This window comes from Kryptolebias marmoratus, linkage group LG11 (genome assembly GCF_001649575.2).
Source record: "Kryptolebias marmoratus isolate JLee-2015 linkage group LG11, ASM164957v2, whole genome shotgun sequence".
Lineage (NCBI taxonomy): Eukaryota > Metazoa > Chordata > Actinopteri > Cyprinodontiformes > Rivulidae > Kryptolebias > Kryptolebias marmoratus.
This window is the reverse complement of record NC_051440.1, coordinates 9,277,567-9,296,127: the sequence shown is the minus strand read 5'-3', so window position 1 is coordinate 9,296,127 and position 18,561 is coordinate 9,277,567. Positions and strand designations below refer to the sequence as shown.

Below are 18,561 nucleotides of genomic sequence, written 5' to 3'. Positions count from 1 at the left end.
GCTGAGTTTAAAGTCAGTGAGACATCATATGCAGCCGCTTCTCAAAGATGATGTTGGAAAAGCATTAAAACCCTCTGCTTTCTGCTGTAAAGACATTTTAAATGTGTTACATATAAATGATGTCCACAATAGATCTAAGAAGGATGGGAATTAAAAATGTTAAACATCTCACAAAGCAAATTTTATTTCTAGCACCAATATTTATTGCCATTTTTTATACACAACACACAATAAGATGTCATAAATACATCATTCTCCTTAAAAAAATTAAATATATGAATGCACATTTATTCATTTTATTTACAGGTTTGAGTGCATCACAATAAAGTTTGTTAATAAATGAGACAAGACACGGAGGAGTAACGGGTGGAAGATCATTTTGACAGGTTCAGTTCTTTTTTTTAACACCTGTGGTGTTTCCACTTGCGAGTGGCCGAGGCGATGCCCGCGTCCCTTTTGTGCCAGGGAAAGAGATGAGTGAGAGCAACGACGCCGTTGGGCAGCACCGAGCCCGTCAGCACGTAAAGCTGCGAGCGTCCCGGACGCACCAGAGCGCTGGCACATCGGAGGTTGATGAGGAGCCACTCCTGCAGCAGATGCTGGGTGTCGTAAGGCAGCAGGGGGCCCTGACGGATGAACTCGACTCGACCCTCCACCTGAAACTCCGGCTCCCCTGTGGAGTGACGGAGACGGTGAAGTTTGGCCGTCACAGCTGCGGAGAGAAGATTACGGTTATCGCCCGAAAAACTGGAAATTGTGATGTAAAAAACTGCAATACCTGATGTACAACACAGCACTCAGCAAGAACATTAAAACCTACCAAAGTCATAGTGGCAAAAGGCGTTTAGCACTGTTTTCACTGCAGGAGACGCTTCTACAGCAGGACAGCTTTGGCAGACAGGTTTGGGTAAATCTATAATTTTAAAAAAGGCAAATTTACAAAAAGTTGTTTAAAACAAATAGAACTATTAAACTGTTAGATGCACATGTTAGTAACTGTGGTTCACTACCTTTAAAAAAGTGGTTGAACTTTCCATGTGGAGTTAGACACACGTCTTCATCAGTTGGGAAGCGGTCGCAGTCGAAAAGCTCGGGCCACAGGTGTCCCTGGCAGGCGAGCACCGGGGCGCAGCTGTCCCTCACTGCCTCACACAAGCTGCGGCAAGGCTGGATGAAACTGAGAGAGGGGGAAGGCGATGGAACTTGAACGATCGCATTAATAAAGATGAAACCTCAAAGAATAAAAAAAAAAAAAAGCTGCTCACGTGTCGAGGCAGACAGGTGCGATGATGGAGCAGAGGAAGGTCTGCGCCTGAGGGTGGCAGCCCGTCTGCAGCAGGGGCCTCCAGTCCTCTGAGCGCGGCACCACCTCTCCCTCGAGGTTGCTGTGGCCTAAGAAGTTCGGCAGCCGCATTTCAGAGTACCCGACGTCTTTGCAGACCCTCATCTGGTTGGGGATGGTAACGCAGCGGGTGGGCTGACCCATGTCGAACGCCAGCGACGGAGACGCTAAAGCGACGAGAGCCACGGTGAAGAACATGCTGTCAGAGTGGTTGTGTGTGCCTCTGCTGTTCTGTGAGGACTTGGCTGCTCGTTTCCTTATATACAGCAAGGTCAGCCATCCCCCCCAATCAGTCTGCCAGTCTGTTATCAACTACCTATCAAAAGACTTAGAGACGATGTGTTTGGAGACAACGGCTTGTTTTGTGATCTCTACAGACAGAAAAGGGGGCAGTAAGCAGATGGTGGGTGTGTGAGCTGGAGGGGGGTGTGGGCCATCACACCCCAAATTCAATAAGTGAAGACCGGCGCTTGCAAAAGGGTGAAAAAGACTAAAAAAAAACACCCCAAACTTCGAAATACAGAACTTAACGCACCTAATTTATCCTCTCAAATCTCAAATCCTCACATCACAGAAACATTCCTCTGAACAGTGAAGATTTGGAGCACTTTGAGGACAATCTGCTTCTTTCTGCTGCCTTTTTTCCATACATCTCTGATTTTTAGTTGTGGGATTTTATTAACTCTCACCAACAGCATCTAATTTTTTAAAACCTGCCTACCTTTTATTTACCTAATCTTTGATACAAAAGAGAATAAGTTCCTGTATGCATGCATGTAGATCATGTAAGGCACTTTACACGAGTAAATAAACAGTATATTACATATTTGAGCTAATATACATATGATAAAGAAAACATGAACATCCACATTAGTCACAAAAGTAGTAAGTATATTTTATTTGAAAAAGTATTTTTTCCTATAAATAACATCATAATGCTTTATAATTGTAGAGTTTCCAACATCTCTATCCTTATACTTCCATTCTCTTTGTTTCAAGTATCCAAATCTCCCAACTCAACACTACTTTGGAACATATTTGTTTGAATGCTGTCTGTCTCTAGATTTAGATGGGTATCTGTGACTGATCCCTCTGGGTCCTTTGCCTCACGGATTAGAGGTCTGTGGCTGCACTCAGCCAGTCGAAGGCGGCCCTCCGATTGGCCCTAGTCCTATTTATGTGGGCCCCTGCCTGGAGGAAGAACAATAAATATGTAACCAGCCGGAGCTGAGCCACATTTTACAGCATGATCTGATGAGCGGAGGCTGGTTCCAGATTGGCGTTTCGAGGAGTTCAACCCATGAGAGGTGACTAACTGGGCAATTAAGAGTCCCAGACCAATTTGGGAGAACAACGTGTCCACGCATTTGACGAGCTCTCCCTGCCAGGAGCCCAGCAGGGGTTTGTTGTTGGGGCTAATGGCAGCTACGCAGACAGTGTGTCTGTCTTGGTAATGGGCGGCCTGCACTAATGTCAGTGAATGAGAAGGTGAGAGCTGGGTGAGGGAAACGCTTGAACCGCAAGCTGTCAGAGGCCATAAACCACCCGATTTATCTTCAAACATTAAAGATCACTGTATCTTACAGTAAAAACATAAATAAAACTTTAAAACATACTGTTTACTGTCAGGTCTCAACTAAATCAAGATCAGGACCATTTGAAGACTAACACTCTTTGATTTGGTGTTATTTAAACCAGCCTTCAAACATTTTTTTTTTGCTGTGTGGCAGAGCAGATTATCCTGCTGTAAGAGGCCACTGCTGTATCATTTCCACGATGGGGGGAACTCGCTCAGCAGCGAGGTTCAGACGCAGCTCAACGGGCAACAAACTGCAAAGCAACATGTTCTGTTGCTAAATTGCTACTTTTTGCACTGTTTTCGAAACAACTCAAATGATGAAATGCTCATCATTTTCAACTCGTGAGGAAATATTTTCCCTTCACATAGTTGTTGAGGATGAGTTCATGTTTAACTGAAAAAAGTGCTCAGCACTGATTTGATACTAGTAAATAGTAATTAAAAACTGGGATAATAGACATTTACTGCTGTATAGCTTGTTTTAAAAACCCTCTAGTCACTCTAATATGGTGTTAAAATATAACTTTTTTTCAGATTTCAGCTGCAAAAGTAGTCGAGGCACCGAATGTCTTCAAGATCTTAAATGCAGTTTGGAAGCTTAGCTTGACACACAACAACAGGACTCTAATAAAAGCAGAATGTTTGGAATAGTTGAAACAGGCTGCAGTGGTTATTCTGACAGTTTAGCCTGGAGGATATCATGTCCAAAATAAAATAAAAAAAAAAGCTATTTAACGTGACCACATTTTAAAAAATGTTTGTTTCCAGAAGTCTAATTTCCTTAGAGCCTTTTCTGGTTTTTGTAAGTGAGGCTCAACAGACTGATAACGTCTCCCCCTCAGCACCATCGTCTTTACGATGAAAACCGCTTGCATCACAATTATTTAGCTCGAGTTACTTCTCAGCATTTTATTAGAAGACCACGTCAGGTCTTCGTGCTCCAACGACCAGCTGGAGAAGATAAAACATCTCAGGCTTGGGCCTAAAATCATTTGAATATCAATACGATGTTTAGAGTCTTCTTGCTAAGCTGCAGTCTGCGGCGGCAGATTGGGACAGCACAATAAGCACCTGAGACACATCAAAGACAAGCATTTGTTTGCAAAGACGGGGAGGAGGAGGCTGTCTAATTGGGCTCCGTCGCAGGATAAACTTAAAAGCTGTCTCCTCTTGTACATAAGAGACTCATTAACTTAAAACACTGAACCCTTCCTTTTTTTTTTCCTTCCCCCTGACCCCTCTCCATCCTGCTGGGCTCCAGTATGACTGACAGCCGCTGCACAGACCATCAATAGCACTCAGTTGTCACATCCGGTCTCCAAGCCTTATTATGGGCAGACGCTGCCATGCTGATGTCTGCAGACGACTCGAAATCTGCAGACATCTGTGAAAGCTAATGCTCTCGACTTAATAAAAGCTTTAAAAAGTTGTCTCGGATTCAATGTGTGGGGCTCAGCAAAAGTGATGAAATGAGATACCCTTCACCGCAGAGCACAGCCAGAATGCGATGCTGTAATCCAGCCATAATCTGTGATTTTAAATAGTCAGGCACCATAAACCAATTACATAAGCATAATCTTTATTTTAACCGCAGTAGAACAGATTTGGTCTCTAACATGAAACAAAATATTGAAGACAAGAGCTACACATAATTTGAAACCAGTCACAGCAGAGATGAGAAACAAATACAGAAAAAAAATTAACGTGACCGTTAGGTTGAGGTAGACCACCAATGATGCCATCTTTCTCTTAAGACCGTCACTCCTCTGCAGCTCTGTGAAAACAAACCCAAGAGTCATTCAATTCACTGAATTTGATTAAAAAATGACTTGTAAAAAAAACCCGAATCTGCACAGCCTGAATCACAAATAAACGAATGAATTAGATCTCTGATACAAACATCTGAGTGTCTCTCAAGAAGGGAGGGGCGTCACAGCCCAGATACACCCCGTTATTGTAACAGTACTGCAGTAGAGCCCTGAAGCACGGATCCTGGAGAGGAATTAAACAATTTAGACAATTTTTAAAAAAAAAAACAAAAAAAAAAAACAAAAAAACAAACAAAAAAAAAAAAAGGGTGGGTAATTTGTATTAATCAATCAGTAACAAATAAAATACATATATGTTATGAAGCACAGGATCTCCCTCCACTCACCCTAATGAGAATGTGGGGGTTTCCAACAACTAGGAACAGAGCTTTGGAACGAGTGATGGCCACGTTGAAGCGTTTTGGGTTGGCCAAAAAGCCCAGCGAACTCTGCAAATCAGCACTTTCCACCGACTCATTAGAACGCACCTATATTAAAAACAAAATGAACTGATCGATTGTCACATATGAGAATACAGTGTGATGGGGCTACTACTGAATCATTTATTATATATTAGCAATACTGTTCAAAATCTGACTTTTAGGTCACAGAATAAAACAATTTTCAGAACACTAAGGACATTTAATCTTTTTTTTTAATGAAATTACAAAATACTGGTTTGATCTACACAAATGGGGAAATATTTCTCAAACTCTAATAAATCCAAAACATCATAATGGCAAATAAATCTCCAAAAAATGAAGAGGAAACGTTTCACATGTCTGATTAATTTAATAAAAATATAATTAAACTGAATTTTAAAAAGTTGGTTCTGCAATTTTGTGTTTTTGTAGCTGGAATTATTCATTACGCTCTCAGACACCTGAGTTAAAGCTGCCAGAGAGAAGTTCAAGAAAACATAAAAGAAAACCATATTACCAGCGCATACAACTAAAGACACTTTGTTTTTGTTTCTTCAAGTATCTGTTTTATTATGGATTTTCATCACTCACTTTTGCATAAAACCTACATAAAAACAGTCCCGTAATTTCCGTCAAAATATTGTTCAATACTTTCAACACTTAAAGTATGTTTTGACCTACCGTTGACATGATGATGACCAGAAACTCTTGACCCTGGAACTCCTCCACTGAGCCCACCTTGATGTCGGACAAACCCACTTTACCCAGCAGCAATCGGATCTTCTCACACTGGATAAGAATAATGACAACAGGGACACTTTAAGATCCATAAGCATAAAAACTTGTTAGTTTACCTTGAAGTGACATTTCAATTTATTTAGATTTTTATGAGTCAAACTAAGAAGGTCAGAAACACTATATGTACAGTATTTTGCAATGGTGGGTGCAGTCATACTTGCTTCCTGTAGGGAGCAATGATGCCGATGTCAGAGACATCAACAGGGTTGGAGAGCTTCTTTGCCAGCTGGCAGCAGTAGAGCATGACCTGCACGGCCTCAGCTGGATTAAACCACGATGGGTTGTTGCCTTCTCTCATTTCTGTGCCCTGGGAGAGAGTTACAAAATGAGCTACATGGGGGGGGGGGGCATCTATCCCAGCAACGAGGCAGAACATTACAATCCCGAAACTGACAAGGTAACACCTTACAGCTGTGTTTAATCAACGAGGAGCTTTATGTGGACGTAGACTTTGTTTTCAAAACCAAACAGGCCAATTAGACGGCTGCTAAAACCCAAGAGTGCACAGACATGTTCCTGGAAAGCCTTCGTTACCCTGACACCGTGAAAAATGAGCGGGAAGCCTTTCTTGGGCAGGGTTTTCCACTCGCAGAGGGACTCCACGACATCTCTTGGAGCTTTAAAACATAACTCCCCCTGATAGAAGAGCTTGGAGGGCAGAGCGAGCAGAGCCTCGTGACTGCGATAGTTGTAGATTAGCTTAGTCACCTGTTGAGAAATAAAAACCATTCATATAAATACAAAATATAGCCTAAAGAGCATTCATGGAAAATCAAATTTCAACATTTACTCTCATGTTACAATGACAAAATAACTGATATTATAATTAAACAAATAATTTCTTTTTCCTTTTTTTTTTATTACTCCATACATTTTTGTATTAAGAGCACCAACCAGTTTTGGGTTGTAGCCCCAGTCATGTTTGGTGTACAGTGTGTTGGACATCAGCCTCTCCATCAGAGACACCCCCAGACCGAAGGCAGAGGCCAGCTTCGACTTCACTACTGGACCCAGCTGGCACGGGTCTCCAGCCAGAACTATCTAAGCGGGCAAACATAAAACATCACAATTCACCTCTAAAGCACAGCTATGGCACGTCATCACTCAAAAGGATTTTTTACATTTTTTTTTAAACATACTGATTTTTAAATATCAGTTTAAATAGTTTGACAAAACAAGGAAACAAAAAAAATGTTTGTGGTGATTTGATTCAGTCAAGAAAGAAGAGGGAATTACGTATTATGATACAACAGCAAAGACAAATGGTAATGGATGTTATTCTTGAAGGTCTGACTGAAGTAGGTGCGTTTGCGCTGACCTGCCCATCTCTTTCTGACAAGAGGCTGATTGGAATCAGAGACTCTGGCTCCGTGGCTTGACCAGCTTCATCCAGAAACACGTGAGTAAAATGTCCCACTCTGAAGAGAACCGATGTGCAAATAGTGAGCTCAAGCTTAAGTGGGAAGCACAGCAGTTAAAAATCTCTCACTTCCACAACCCAGGGCTTACTGGATTCCAATATTGTGAAACATGCCAGCACTGGAACAGGTGCTGACCACAATCCTGTGGAAAGCAGCTTGGCGGATGTCTTCTCCAGCCCTCGAGTAAGGTTGCACCATTTCTGGAATAGACTAGGGAAGAACAGGCATATTAATCTGGTGTATTGGTTCAAGATGATGTGGCAAAAATACTAAAACAGAGGCATATGCAATATATAAACCCTACAGCATCATGATGGTGCATACATAATTATTCTTTTCCTATTCAAATGTGAAACGCATGGATAAAAATGATCAGTACATCGTTTGCCCTGCAGGAAGCGTTGACTCGAGCCAAACTTGAAGCATGCAGGAAGCCGCTGTAATGGAGGCGCATGCAAACGAGGTCAGCAGCACTGTTGGATGGAGTGCAAACAAGCACCCGGCTGCTGGGCAGAAAGTGGTACACCTGAGGGTGGACAGATTTGGAACATTACAGAAGTATGGGAACAGATTGTGATTATACTTGACGATAAAACTGAAGGTAAAAGCAACAAGGTTTCTCAATAATGCTCTCAGTTTTTCTTGTCTGCAATTCAACTCGAAAGCAAGAAATATTTGGAAAACTCCAGACTTTTAAGAAGACTGACAGACATTCTCTCCAATTCAGCTGGCTGGGAGCTACTTTGAGCACAACAATCAGAACGATGTACAAACGCACCTGCAGTATAGCCTCGATAAGAGTGATGGTCTTTCCCGTTCCTGGAGGCCCAAAGAGCATATACGGTAAAGGCCGACATTCTCCTGCCAGGATCCTCTTCACTGCCTCTTTCTGACAGGGGTTAAGGTCGGGGTTAAAAAACTGCCCTTTGCTGGGGATGGGTTTACATGCCAGTTTGCCACCTAGAAACACAAAAAAAAGTGTTACAAACAACCTTATCTGAGAAAACTTTAAACACTTGAAATCAAATACCTGTGCCTTTTGTCTGCGTGGCCCTTGACTTTGTGTCAGTGGAAGTTGCCGACACTTGTCCATCTTCCGTCCCCGGACTCTGGTTTTACAAATACATTTACATAGATTTAAATCTAAACGTGATGAGTTTATGGATTTTAATTTTCAATCTGACACATGACTGTGTTCCTTTCTTTGTTTTACCTACCTCATCTGTCCACTTTACGGTCCACTGAGGGGTCTGAAGCGACACTCTGGAGGGGAAGAGAACTACACAACAATAAAAAGAACACCAATGAGACCAGCAGGCCTACTTATTCATGTTTAACTGATTGTTATATTCAACATTTGCATGCATTTCAAGGATCAAAATGTTTTTGTTTTTTTCGTACAACAAATGAACAAGTTTCCTTGAATAACTTCGAGCCTCTGGCATGAAAGGCTTCAGGAAAAGACTGCAAAGCCTTTAATTACAACTTTTTTATGCGTGTCAAAATGATTCTAAGAAACAAGAAAAGCAACAAAATATCTCCTCATCTTTAGAGACAATGTTGCTCTTCACTCAAGAGATTAAATTACATACAATTAGCAACCCCTGGTGGACGTCATAATATTTCTTTTAATGGGATTGTTTCTAATGAAAAATCTTTTCATACATAGAAAAGTTGTTTTTAATTTAAACATCTACAAAAACTACAATAAAAAAACTGCTGCTGTAGCAGAGCTGTGTCACAGGCCATTACTGTACATTACTTACAGCAAAATAATAAACTACTTAAGCAACATACTGTCTCCAAAGTGTTTTGTCTGGTCCAGCGCGTTGTGACATCGCCTCACCGTCAGCCTGATGGTGAAAGCAAAATTAAAAAGAAAAACATTTTACAAACTCTTCAGGACATCATAAACACAGCCTGAGGTAAAGAAAATAACTTTTCCCTCTCACCTGTTGTAGGTGAACTCGACATCAAGTGGCTCGCCGACATAGCTGTGATGAAACTCGGAATTAACTCTCAAACTCACGTCTTCGTCGTTAATCTGAGCATCGGTAACAAATAAGAGGATTAAACTTATATTTTAAAGATAGACAGCGTGTCTGAAAAGATGCTTCATACCTCTGTAACGTAACTAACGTACTCCAACATCACTCCATCACTCCGTGGTTTCTTTAGTACTATTCTATCACCTTTGGGGAAGAGTTTGTCAGGTTTTATGCTATCTAGACAACCTTTTCATCGAGAACTTGAGCTAAGGGAAGACGCCTTACGCCACTTTACCGATGTTCAGATTAGGTCTGCCCTCAGCCAATCCGAGCACCTCGAGGTGCAGATAGACGGCTCCCTTCCTGAGCAGCGCTCCACTGATTGTGAATTCTCTCAGCTCCTTTTCTGCGTGAAGCTCTTCAAGCCACAGGAGGGCTGAGAAGCGGGACTGCATGTTGAATGGTGACAACACCTAGACATTAACAGAACAATGGGATGCTTCTTATATTCAAATAAACAAAAAGGCACAGACAGCTTTCTAAATAAACTTTGTAGGACTGAAGGACGGTCTTAACGTTGCACACCACTTTCTGAATATTTAAAAGCCCAAAGGTTAATTTTTTTACTTGAAAAGATAAAATAAAGTAAAATCTGTTATTGTTTCAGATAATTCATACAGTAAAGGATCACAGCAGACCCTGTCTAGCCAAACAGAAAAGACTTAAAGAAAACATCCTGTGTCTTTTCCACAAACTGATATAATTACCCGAGGTCTCTGTAAAATGTCTGATATGCTACGGCTGACAGCAACAAAGCCCGTCTTTTGAGCTGATTTGTTCCCAACTTATTCAACAATATCTGATACAAAAAGCACGTTTTTGTTCCTTAAACAACCATGTAGGCAGGGGACATGTTTTGAGGCTGTGCAACAAATGTTTCTATTTCAGAAGGTTCAAATGAATGATTTGCATCAAATAAAAAAACTACTGAAAAGAACATTTGAAACTGCAAAAAAGAAAGGAAAAAAACATTAATTAAATCATGAAGAATAGTTATAGTTATAGTTATGATATTCAAGAAAAAACTGCACCACAAAGTGTAAATATAGTAAAAACAGTAACCAAAGTACATTATTGTACCACTAATAAAAAAACCTATATTTTCACCCTAATTCATCTTTTAATCCACATTAGTATAAAACTTTTCTAAGACAGATTTATTGATGTTGATGATAATCTCACCTCCCCCAGGGACGGCTGAGCAACCAGCACATCCCTCTGCGCTTCGACGCAGTCTCTTAGAGCCTGAGGCACCGGGTAGTTTGGGAGGAAGTTTGGCAGTCGTCGTTTACTAAGCCTAGAGGAGCATCAAACAAGAGACGGCGTACTTCATTTTCTTTTTAAATGATTTTAACTTCAAGAAGATGCAAAAAAAAAAAAAAAAAAGATCACTGTGGTCAACCAGTCTTTCAGATTAAAGACAGCAGGCTGGGAACAACATGAGCAAAAATATATGTGTTTATTTTTTCTAAAGTATAGTTTTTAAACCATCTAGTCCTGACATTACTATATATTATCTTAAGACATTAAACAAATAGTCCCAAACTGTTTATTTACTCTTTGTATATACTGAAAAATGCAAATTACTTCTATTTACCAGAAGCAACCCTTAACAATAAATCAAATGTTATCAGTATGTCACTAGAACTGCAAACAAATTCAGTAACTAATATATGAGCATTAAAAATAAGCTGCAACCCTTAAATAAGGGTTAAAAATATCCTCCGTGCTAAATTTATTCTGAACAATTCATCCCATCATAAATGAGCAGATTTCTTTCGTCAGAAATCATTTAAATCTGTTGAGCTGATACCTTGGAGCGTCTTTTGGAGCGGACACGGTGATCACGTGAGAAGACGAACTCAGGAGCAGCCTGGTGTTGACAGCGTTGTAAGGCTCAGAGGGCTGCAGCAGGTTCTCGTTCTCGCAGCAAACTGTGACCTCCAGGCGCCTCCCGATGGTGAAAGTGGAAAAATGCAGCAGCAGCAGCTCAGCACAGCTTCCAAGGCTTCTGGATAATTATAAACACACACACACACATACATATTAAAAAAAAAATTCTGTTCACACTGATGTCACCTAAAGAGACTTTTAAAAAATGTATTCAGTGCAAACTTACTTTGCTAGGCAGGCTATTACCACAGAGAGTCTCTCTCCAGGCGATACGGTCACCTCCATTTCCTCCCCTCTCACGTCACGACGATGAACAGCGTCCTGCTGCAAAGCACAGTTCAGCTCGACTACCGCTTTCGTTTCCTTCATTTCTTCTTCTGACGACTCAGAGCAGTTTTTGTGCAAGGGGTGTCGTCTCGGGCTCAATGATGTGGATTTGTTGACAGCAACCAGGGTGAACTGGTCTTCAGAATCCCAGCCGGCAAACTCGCAGCCCTTCAGCGTGTGCGTCTCAGACCCTTGATTTCTGGGACAATGTTTTTGTTTTGTTTTTTTAAAGAGAGAGGACACTGTACAAGCTTTTACTCTGCAAAAGTACACTAAAGACTCATTTTTTCCCAGATTGGAAACTGCTGTGTCGAAATGATCACAAGAACTCACTGTATCCAGAGCACCAGCTGTAGTCTCTCCCCCATATTCACCTCTCCGAAATGGCCGTAGTCGGAAACATCGAGCCCTCCTTTGTTTTCCAAGAGTTCGGCCTGTAGAATGGGTGTGGCAGAAAAATTCCTACAACTAAACAAACCAACAAAAGAAAACAAACAAAAATTTTCTTTCAGTGATTATGAAGACAACAAATATCTTACAGTTCAATTATTAAACCCAGAGAGCAGTACCTCTGAGAGCAGGGGGCCATGCACAGCGCCCTCCAGCTGTACAACGACTGCGTGCTCTCCACCATCACCAGGTTGACCAGGTCTCCTGGCGACGGCTGGTAGTGGGCAGGCAGCAGCAGGGAGCTCAAGCTGAAGAAAACACTGTCCTCCACCACACCGCTGCCGCCGAACACGCTGGTCACGCGCACCTAGAGGTGGACGATCGAAACAAGTAGTCTGGCTTGAATTTTAAATGCTGATTTAATTCATTCAGTCAGAAGCACATGTAGGTTACCTGATCCAGGCGGCTGTAGCGTAAAGGGGTCACAGAGTGAGCCTGTGTGGTCCACTGGGTCGGGTTAATGAAATACTGCGATTGGACCCAGTCTCCTTTCATTGGCTCATATCCTGTAAGCGAGAAGGGAAACTCTCAATATGCATCCTCAGGCAACAAAGTTAATATGAACCTTTTGGCAACTGAATAAATGCTGATTTATTTGTAGGTTTGTTACACGAATGAAAACAATCTGAAAAGATACAAGTGGCAGATAAATGGACCAAAGAGCTTATTGTCTATTGTGGGTGTAGGGAACTACACAAAATAATATTACTTTAGTTCTTAAACATGCTTTAGTTTAAAAAAAAAAGTAAGTTTATGCAAAGCATTATTGGGCTAAGAGGTTCACAAAGTTTGCATTAAACTAAAGCCAGCGTATGTACCTTCCAGAAGGGTGTTGCGTGAAAAGTAAGTAGTCTGATTAATGTAGCCACTGTCGCCATCAAATGACGTGACCGTCCCGATGAGAGGTCGCAGCTGCAAACTGTCGGCTTCTACAGAGGTTCTTCCTCCATCATCCCAAGCATCTGCGCTCTTCTCCACCTGAATGACAAGAATAAGCAGCGCGTGTCCGTCAGAGCATCAATGCCTTAGTGAAATGGAAGTGTAAAGCCTCGCCGATCAACCCCACAGACAAGAAGAATTGGCACACTCAAATGGAAAACTAAATACAGATCTCATGTCGTCTGCCAACAATGCAGGCTTTCCCCCTCACCCTTAAAGCCTTCCATCCCCCTTCAGCGCCACCTCTCACTGCGATGCAGTTCACCAGGTCTCCTTCCTTCAGTGGCATCCCGCCCAAAACCTCGCTGCTTGTGAAGAAGACGGCGTCGTCTATCATGCCGTAGTCCAGACACAGCTGCGTCACCACGCTGCCCCGCAGGTGGCGAATGTCCTCGGCCCCTGCCAAGCAAGCAGGGACGGCTGGAGTAAAAACACGGGGTGTGAGCTACCTTCTGTTTGTTTATTTAGCTTCTGTCCGAACGGGTTTGCGTTCACCTGAGCTGTCCTGGAACATGTTGGCCTCATTCACATCAGCTGTTCTCCACAACGGAGAAAGCAGCTTGGACAGCATCCACCGCACAGCAATTAGCATGTCTGCAAAAAATGTTAGCTAGGCAAGCTAGCTACTTGCAGAAGAAGACATACAGAGAAACCTTTAACATTTCAAGCTTCTCCTAACATTAGCTATAAAAGGTAAATATCCATTTTAATTACAGTTTGAAATAGGCAAAGGTAGCTAGTAGTTAAAAAACAATTTAAATTATGTAGCCTTCAGCTAACCCGTTTAAAAGACGGGTTAGCTGAAGGCTACATTAGCCACAACAAAACAGCTTTACAGAGCTGTAAAAAAGTGATGATATTTTTACGTTACCCGTGCTCCAGAGAAGGTATGAAATGTTCAACAACACTTTACACGTGGAGATCGACACCTCTTTGCTGCACTTTGCAACAGGTGTGTGCTAGTCCGCGGGAGCGTGCTGTCACGTCGCGGGGGTGGGGCCATGAGGGTCCACGAGAAATATGGTCCTGTTTGTGGTGGGAGAGGCTAAATAAGATAAAACTTACGATTTTACGTATTAAATATCACAGCGCAGACTTGTAAATGTTCATTTTTAAGTTGTAGGGTTTTGTCAAATTAGCCGCGTTGACTAAAAGTAAAGCGTTAACGTGACAAACCTATAACCTGAAGCAAACTGGGTCTGTTCCTTATCAATCAGCCGGCTTATGACCCGGCTGAAATGAATGACAAGCGGCAATGGAGTTTTTCTTTTTGAACATAAAGTGTTTAGCAGATTCACTTCGCTGACTTTATTCGTTAATTCAAGACTACGTGTCGATTTTCGCATGAAAACAATGTATTGTTTGTGTCGGACACTTGTTCGTTTGAACTGGTGCTCAAACTCCGCACAACAGTGCACCGCTTTGTTCGCCGGAGGAAAAAAAAAGGAGCGAACCCAGTGACAGAATTGCTACGATTAGGCGTTCACGTGATGTCAGATGGAGCGGGAAAAGAAAGGTTTATTACAAACTAAGGTAACAAAACTGTCATAAGTATATCTTTTTTTCTGAAAAATTGATACATATATTGAAATATTATTTCCCCAGATATGATGGTTTGCGGTGTTGTGTGATATTGCAAGATCTCGTTAGATTCGTTAGTGCTCTGAGTATGTGTTGGGGATCAGTCTCATACTTTCACATAAAATCTTAGTTGAATGTCTGTAATATGACCTAAATTAGTCATTTTTGTGTTTGCTAAAGTCAGTTAGCTGTGGTGGCCATCTTGAATTGTGTTTACTCCAAATGTTTATCAGCTATAAATGTTTATCCAGTGATTACTTAGAGAGTTTCACTAAAATCTGCCCAGTGGTTCATGAGATATTTTGATACCAGACAAACAAGTTTGACGCCAACAGTTCTCGGTAGAGTTTTAAGCAAAAACATAAAGCAATGTGTAGCACTTGGGAAAGGTGTTCAGCTACTATCACAGCAAATTTTAGCTCAATATCTGTAAAAAATGGACTGAATTCTAACCATTTTTGTGTTCCCTGAGGTCTGGCTGTAATGACAATCTTGAATTGAGTTGTCTCCTAAATTTAATCAGTTGTAGATGTGCACCCAATGATTATTTTCTGACAGTTTAATTAAAATACGCCCACTGGTTAATGGGATATTTTACTAACAGATACACACAGTGTACTCTAATAGTGAATGGCGCAGTTTCAATGATAATCTAGTGCATGTTGAGAATGACTCTCATCTACTAACACATCAAATTTTAGCTCAATATGTGTACAACTGACTGCGTTATAGCCACGTTTGTGCTCGCTAATGTTGAATAATTAATGTTGTAGTGGCCATTCTGAATTGGGTTGACTTCAACCCTTCAATCAGTTAAAGATGTACATCAAGTGATAACTTTCTGAGAGTTTCATTAAAATTTGTCCTCTGGTTCACGAGATAAAATGCTGCAGACAAACATACACATATACAGCGACATGGGCACAAACATCATCACCTTTTGCCTTTAGTGGTGGTTGTTAAACATCCACATATATACACTGTTAAAATGAATGCAACATTAATGAAGCATTGCAATCTTAAATATTACTCTAACACAGATATGCAGACCAGTCACACATACTGTAGTTCTTCCCCATCATTACCAGGCAGGACAGTATTGTGTCCTGCAATAACTTGTTGTAACCACAAGAGGGCAGCAGTGACCCTCTCTGTGTTCAGAACAATACAATTGGAGAGGAAATGCACTGATACACGTCTCAGTATGTTGCAACTAGAAAGTCTATCATCTTTGATAAATACTATGCAAATATATATCATTTTGATCTCTTTTTGTGAGATCGCACCTAATGTAATTTCCGAGATTTGACCAAAATAGCAACAACTTAGTGTCTTCTCAACATACGATAATCGTAGTCTAAAACTGGCGGGCGATATGCACTCCTTCGAGGAACGCCAGGTCTTTAATTGAGGTGTTTCAGTAATTAGCAGCTGAGAAGTGCCTATGTGTGCAGCAGAGCCAGCCTGGCTGTGGGACACCGTATAGACATGTTATCATCAGAGAAATATGTCTATCGTTTGCATCGAAATTCACCTGACTCAAAATCTTCTGACATCACCAAGACATCAGCGCTGTAATAACAAAGTGCCATCATAATAACCGCTGCATCGGTCAGCTGGGAGAGTTACATGTGTTTCCAAGGGTTTGTGCAACGCTGCTTCAGCCCTGGGTGTAGGACACGTAGGAGCAGAGACAAGTTTTTAACAAAGGGGTTAGCTGTGACCTTGACCTTTGACCCCATGAACCTAGAAATCAACAGTCATCATCTTTGACCCCTGAAGTATCCAGCTGTGGAGTTTAACATTCCAGTTACACAGCTGCAGAGTTAGAGCACGGCCTGATCCGTGACCTTTGACCCGATCACCACCAAAATCTAATCACTTGTTCCTTGTACCATGTTTGACGGTTCATGAAGTTTCATAAAAATACATTCATAACTTTTTAAGTAATTTTGTTCACAGACAGACAGGAAGGCAGGTAGACAGGCAGAACAGCCTATCAGAACAGCATCACGCTCACAGCAGAGCGAGTAAATGAGCAGGGTGACATGCAGAACCGTTATCTTTGCTGACAAGTCGTATGTGTCAGTGACATGGCGAGGCTTATTCGCTGTTTTCTAACGCAATTTCATACAAAAACCCAGATGAGTCTGAGTCGCGTCAACCCTCAAACAATCAGTTAATGTAGAAACTGTTACAAGCATAAAAAGTAAAAAAAAAAAAAAAAAAAACATTGGAAAATGGTGTGTTTTGACAGCTGTTATGGCTTTAATGTTAACTGGACAAAGTCGGTGTTTTCTCTTTAGGTTTGTGCTATGATGTGAGGCTTTAGCTGCTTTTTAAAGAAGCTCTGACTGAGTGGGGCCCCATGTGGTGGTCGAGGGGGGCTCCTGTCCGCAGCCCACCTCGCTCCGCCCCTCTCCACGAGTGCGCGAGGAGAACAGCCAAAAAAAAGAAGACGGTGGAAGGAGGAGGAGGAGGTGGTCGGGCTCTAAACTCCGCCTTCGCCTCTCGGCTCCCTTCTTCTTCACGGCCCCTCCACGCTGGAGGATAGAGAGAAAGAGAGAGAGAGAGAAAAGGGGGGTGGAGAAGACATGGAGGAGAATGTTGTTTTGATGTGAAGGGTGATGGGTGGGCTGTAGTCAGGTGGACCGGGGGAGAAGAGAGAGAAAAAAATAAAGAGGAGAGGGTGGAGAGAGATGAGGGAGGAGAAGACATGAGGAAGAGTAGACCCCAGACAGTGAGTAGTAAATGAGGGAGAAAAGCTACCTTATCATCCGCTGTATGGCAGGNGACGAACATGAGGGTCCTCTTCACCCAGAACGCCGGCTTCGTCGCAGCTTTCTCGCCTCTTTTGTGATGCTGGCGGCGCGTGGGACGATAGACGATGTGAACAAAAATACCTAAATATCAGCAGCGCAGCGAGGAGACCAGTTTATTTAGTTTTTTTTTCATTTCAATGGGATAGAGCTCGGATATATATATCTATATATATATATTTTATAGCCAAAATATTTGAATCGAAAATGCGTTCAGCTGTCGAAATCTGAACACTGAATATATTTTAATACATTATTGGCACTATAATATGCAGCGATAGCATGCGTTTGGTTATTATGAAGCAATTATTTTTAAATCGCGCTGCATTAGTAATCCATTACGATATTATAGTAACATGAACAGGCATTTCTGCCAATTATACCAGTCAAGACAATCAGTGAATACTAGAGTCCACATGTGATAATATTACTCGTAATTTATTTATTTATTATTACTATTTTTTAGGCTTATAAGTGATGTAGTATCGGTTTGTTTAAGTAGGTAGTTGAATCATATTTAACAGTGTAGTGAGATGGAGACCGCTTGTTTGTCACCCCGCCGGGGGGCCACCCGGCTGGAGGTTCAGATGAGAGGCCCGGGCGGAGCAGCAGCGGTGGCGGCGGCGGCGGGTGTCCTCCCCCCGGCCGCCCCGACTCCACCTCCACCTGCTGCCGGCAGCTCACCCGAGGAGACTCCGGTCAACATTAACAACAACAGCAGCGGCGGAGGCGGCGGCCGGAGGGAGTCCGGCGTGAAGAAGCACCACCACAAGCACAACCTGAAGCACCGCTACGAGCTCCTGGAGACGCTCGGCAGAGGCACCTACGGCAAGGTGAAGAAGGCCATCGAGCGGCACTCCGGCAGAGAGGTGAGCCCCTCGGCAGCTACCACTCAGGCTGCTTTTTCCTTTTCTTTTTTTTTCTGTGCTTTGGTCTCATGCACTCAGAGGCGTGTGCATGGCCAGCCCCCTTCAGCTGGGAATCCCCCCCATGCGCTCCAAAATAAGGCCCTCGGGAGTTGTGCTGCACACGCCTCGTCCTGCGCAGGGCCTCACGACCGGATGCTGGAGTTCAAATCCGGCGAAGAGACAGACTGATGCCGCTTGTGTGAACCCTGTAAGCAACCCCCCCCCC

The 18,561-nt window shown here is 42.3% G+C and overlaps 3 protein-coding genes across 5 annotated transcripts in view; 1 reads left to right on the top strand and 2 right to left on the bottom strand.

The window, feature by feature from the left end:
• Positions 1–320: 320 nt before the first annotated feature.
• szl (sizzled) lies at positions 321–3,157 on the bottom strand. The gene is made up of 4 exons (XM_017434761.3): positions 1,266–3,157; positions 1,011–1,177; positions 821–913; positions 321–712 (listed from the first exon to the last, which is right to left on the bottom strand). Exons 1-4 carry the CDS (start codon positions 1,538–1,540, stop codon positions 402–404), a joined length of 846 nt encoding a protein of 281 aa, XP_017290250.1. The 5' UTR covers positions 1,541–3,157; the 3' UTR covers positions 321–401.
• Positions 3,158–4,483: 1,326 nt separating this feature from the next.
• Positions 4,484–14,182, bottom strand: mov10l1 (Mov10 like RISC complex RNA helicase 1). 3 transcript variants are annotated; one of them, XM_017434757.3, is made up of 27 exons: positions 13,899–14,182; positions 13,523–13,650; positions 13,239–13,426; positions 12,907–13,066; positions 12,482–12,594; positions 12,208–12,395; positions 11,972–12,106; positions 11,538–11,837; positions 11,232–11,429; positions 10,601–10,715; positions 9,654–9,831; positions 9,492–9,562; positions 9,323–9,414; positions 9,168–9,223; positions 8,588–8,649; positions 8,401–8,479; positions 8,149–8,330; positions 7,750–7,896; positions 7,459–7,580; positions 7,268–7,367; positions 6,844–6,990; positions 6,484–6,657; positions 6,107–6,256; positions 5,833–5,940; positions 5,077–5,217; positions 4,822–4,913; positions 4,484–4,695 (listed from the first exon to the last, which is right to left on the bottom strand). In XM_017434757.3, exons 2-27 carry the CDS (start codon positions 13,617–13,619, stop codon positions 4,680–4,682), a joined length of 3,411 nt encoding a protein of 1,136 aa, XP_017290246.2. In that variant the 5' UTR covers positions 13,620–13,650; positions 13,899–14,182; the 3' UTR covers positions 4,484–4,679. The 3 variants fall into 3 exon arrangements, with proteins under 3 accessions (XP_017290246.2, XP_024865981.1, XP_017290245.2); XM_025010213.2 differs by having other exon boundaries at positions 13,239–13,447; positions 13,523–13,653; positions 13,899–14,181; XM_017434756.3 differs by having other exon boundaries at positions 13,239–13,447; positions 13,899–14,181.
• Positions 14,183–17,401: 3,219 nt separating this feature from the next.
• nuak1b (NUAK family, SNF1-like kinase, 1b) overlaps positions 17,402–18,561 on the top strand; it is a 17,409-nt gene continuing 16,249 nt past the window's right edge. Inside the window, exon 1 of the mRNA XM_017434774.2 lies at positions 17,402–18,296. Within this exon, the coding sequence (XP_017290263.1) occupies positions 17,961–18,296 (336 nt within the window). The 5' untranslated portion in view covers positions 17,402–17,960. The remainder of the gene's footprint in view (positions 18,297–18,561) is intronic.

Bases quoted from the DNA above. Each gene is read 5' to 3' on its own strand.
- szl (XM_017434761.3), bottom strand. From the start codon at position 1,540: ATGTTCTTCACCGTGGCTCTCGTCGCTTTAGCGTCTCCGTCGCTGGCG. The intron at 1,178-1,265 runs GTGAGCAGCTTT...CCCCTCTCTCAG, and splicing joins GCACCTGTCTGCCTCGACAC to TTTCATCCAGCCTTGCCGCA. The intron at 914-1,010 runs GTAGTGAACCAC...TTAAAATTATAG, and splicing joins GTTCAACCACTTTTTTAAAG to ATTTACCCAAACCTGTCTGC.
- mov10l1 (XM_025010213.2), bottom strand. From the start codon at position 13,619: ATGCTAATTGCTGTGCGGTGGATGCTGTCCAAGCTGCTTTCTCCGTTG. The intron at 10,716-11,231 runs GTATCAGCTCAA...ATGCTCCTCTAG, and splicing joins GCTCCAAAAGACGCTCCAAG to GCTTAGTAAACGACGACTGC. The intron at 7,368-7,458 runs GTAAGCCCTGGG...GGTTCTCTTCAG, and splicing joins TTTCACAATATTGGAATCCA to AGTGGGACATTTTACTCACG.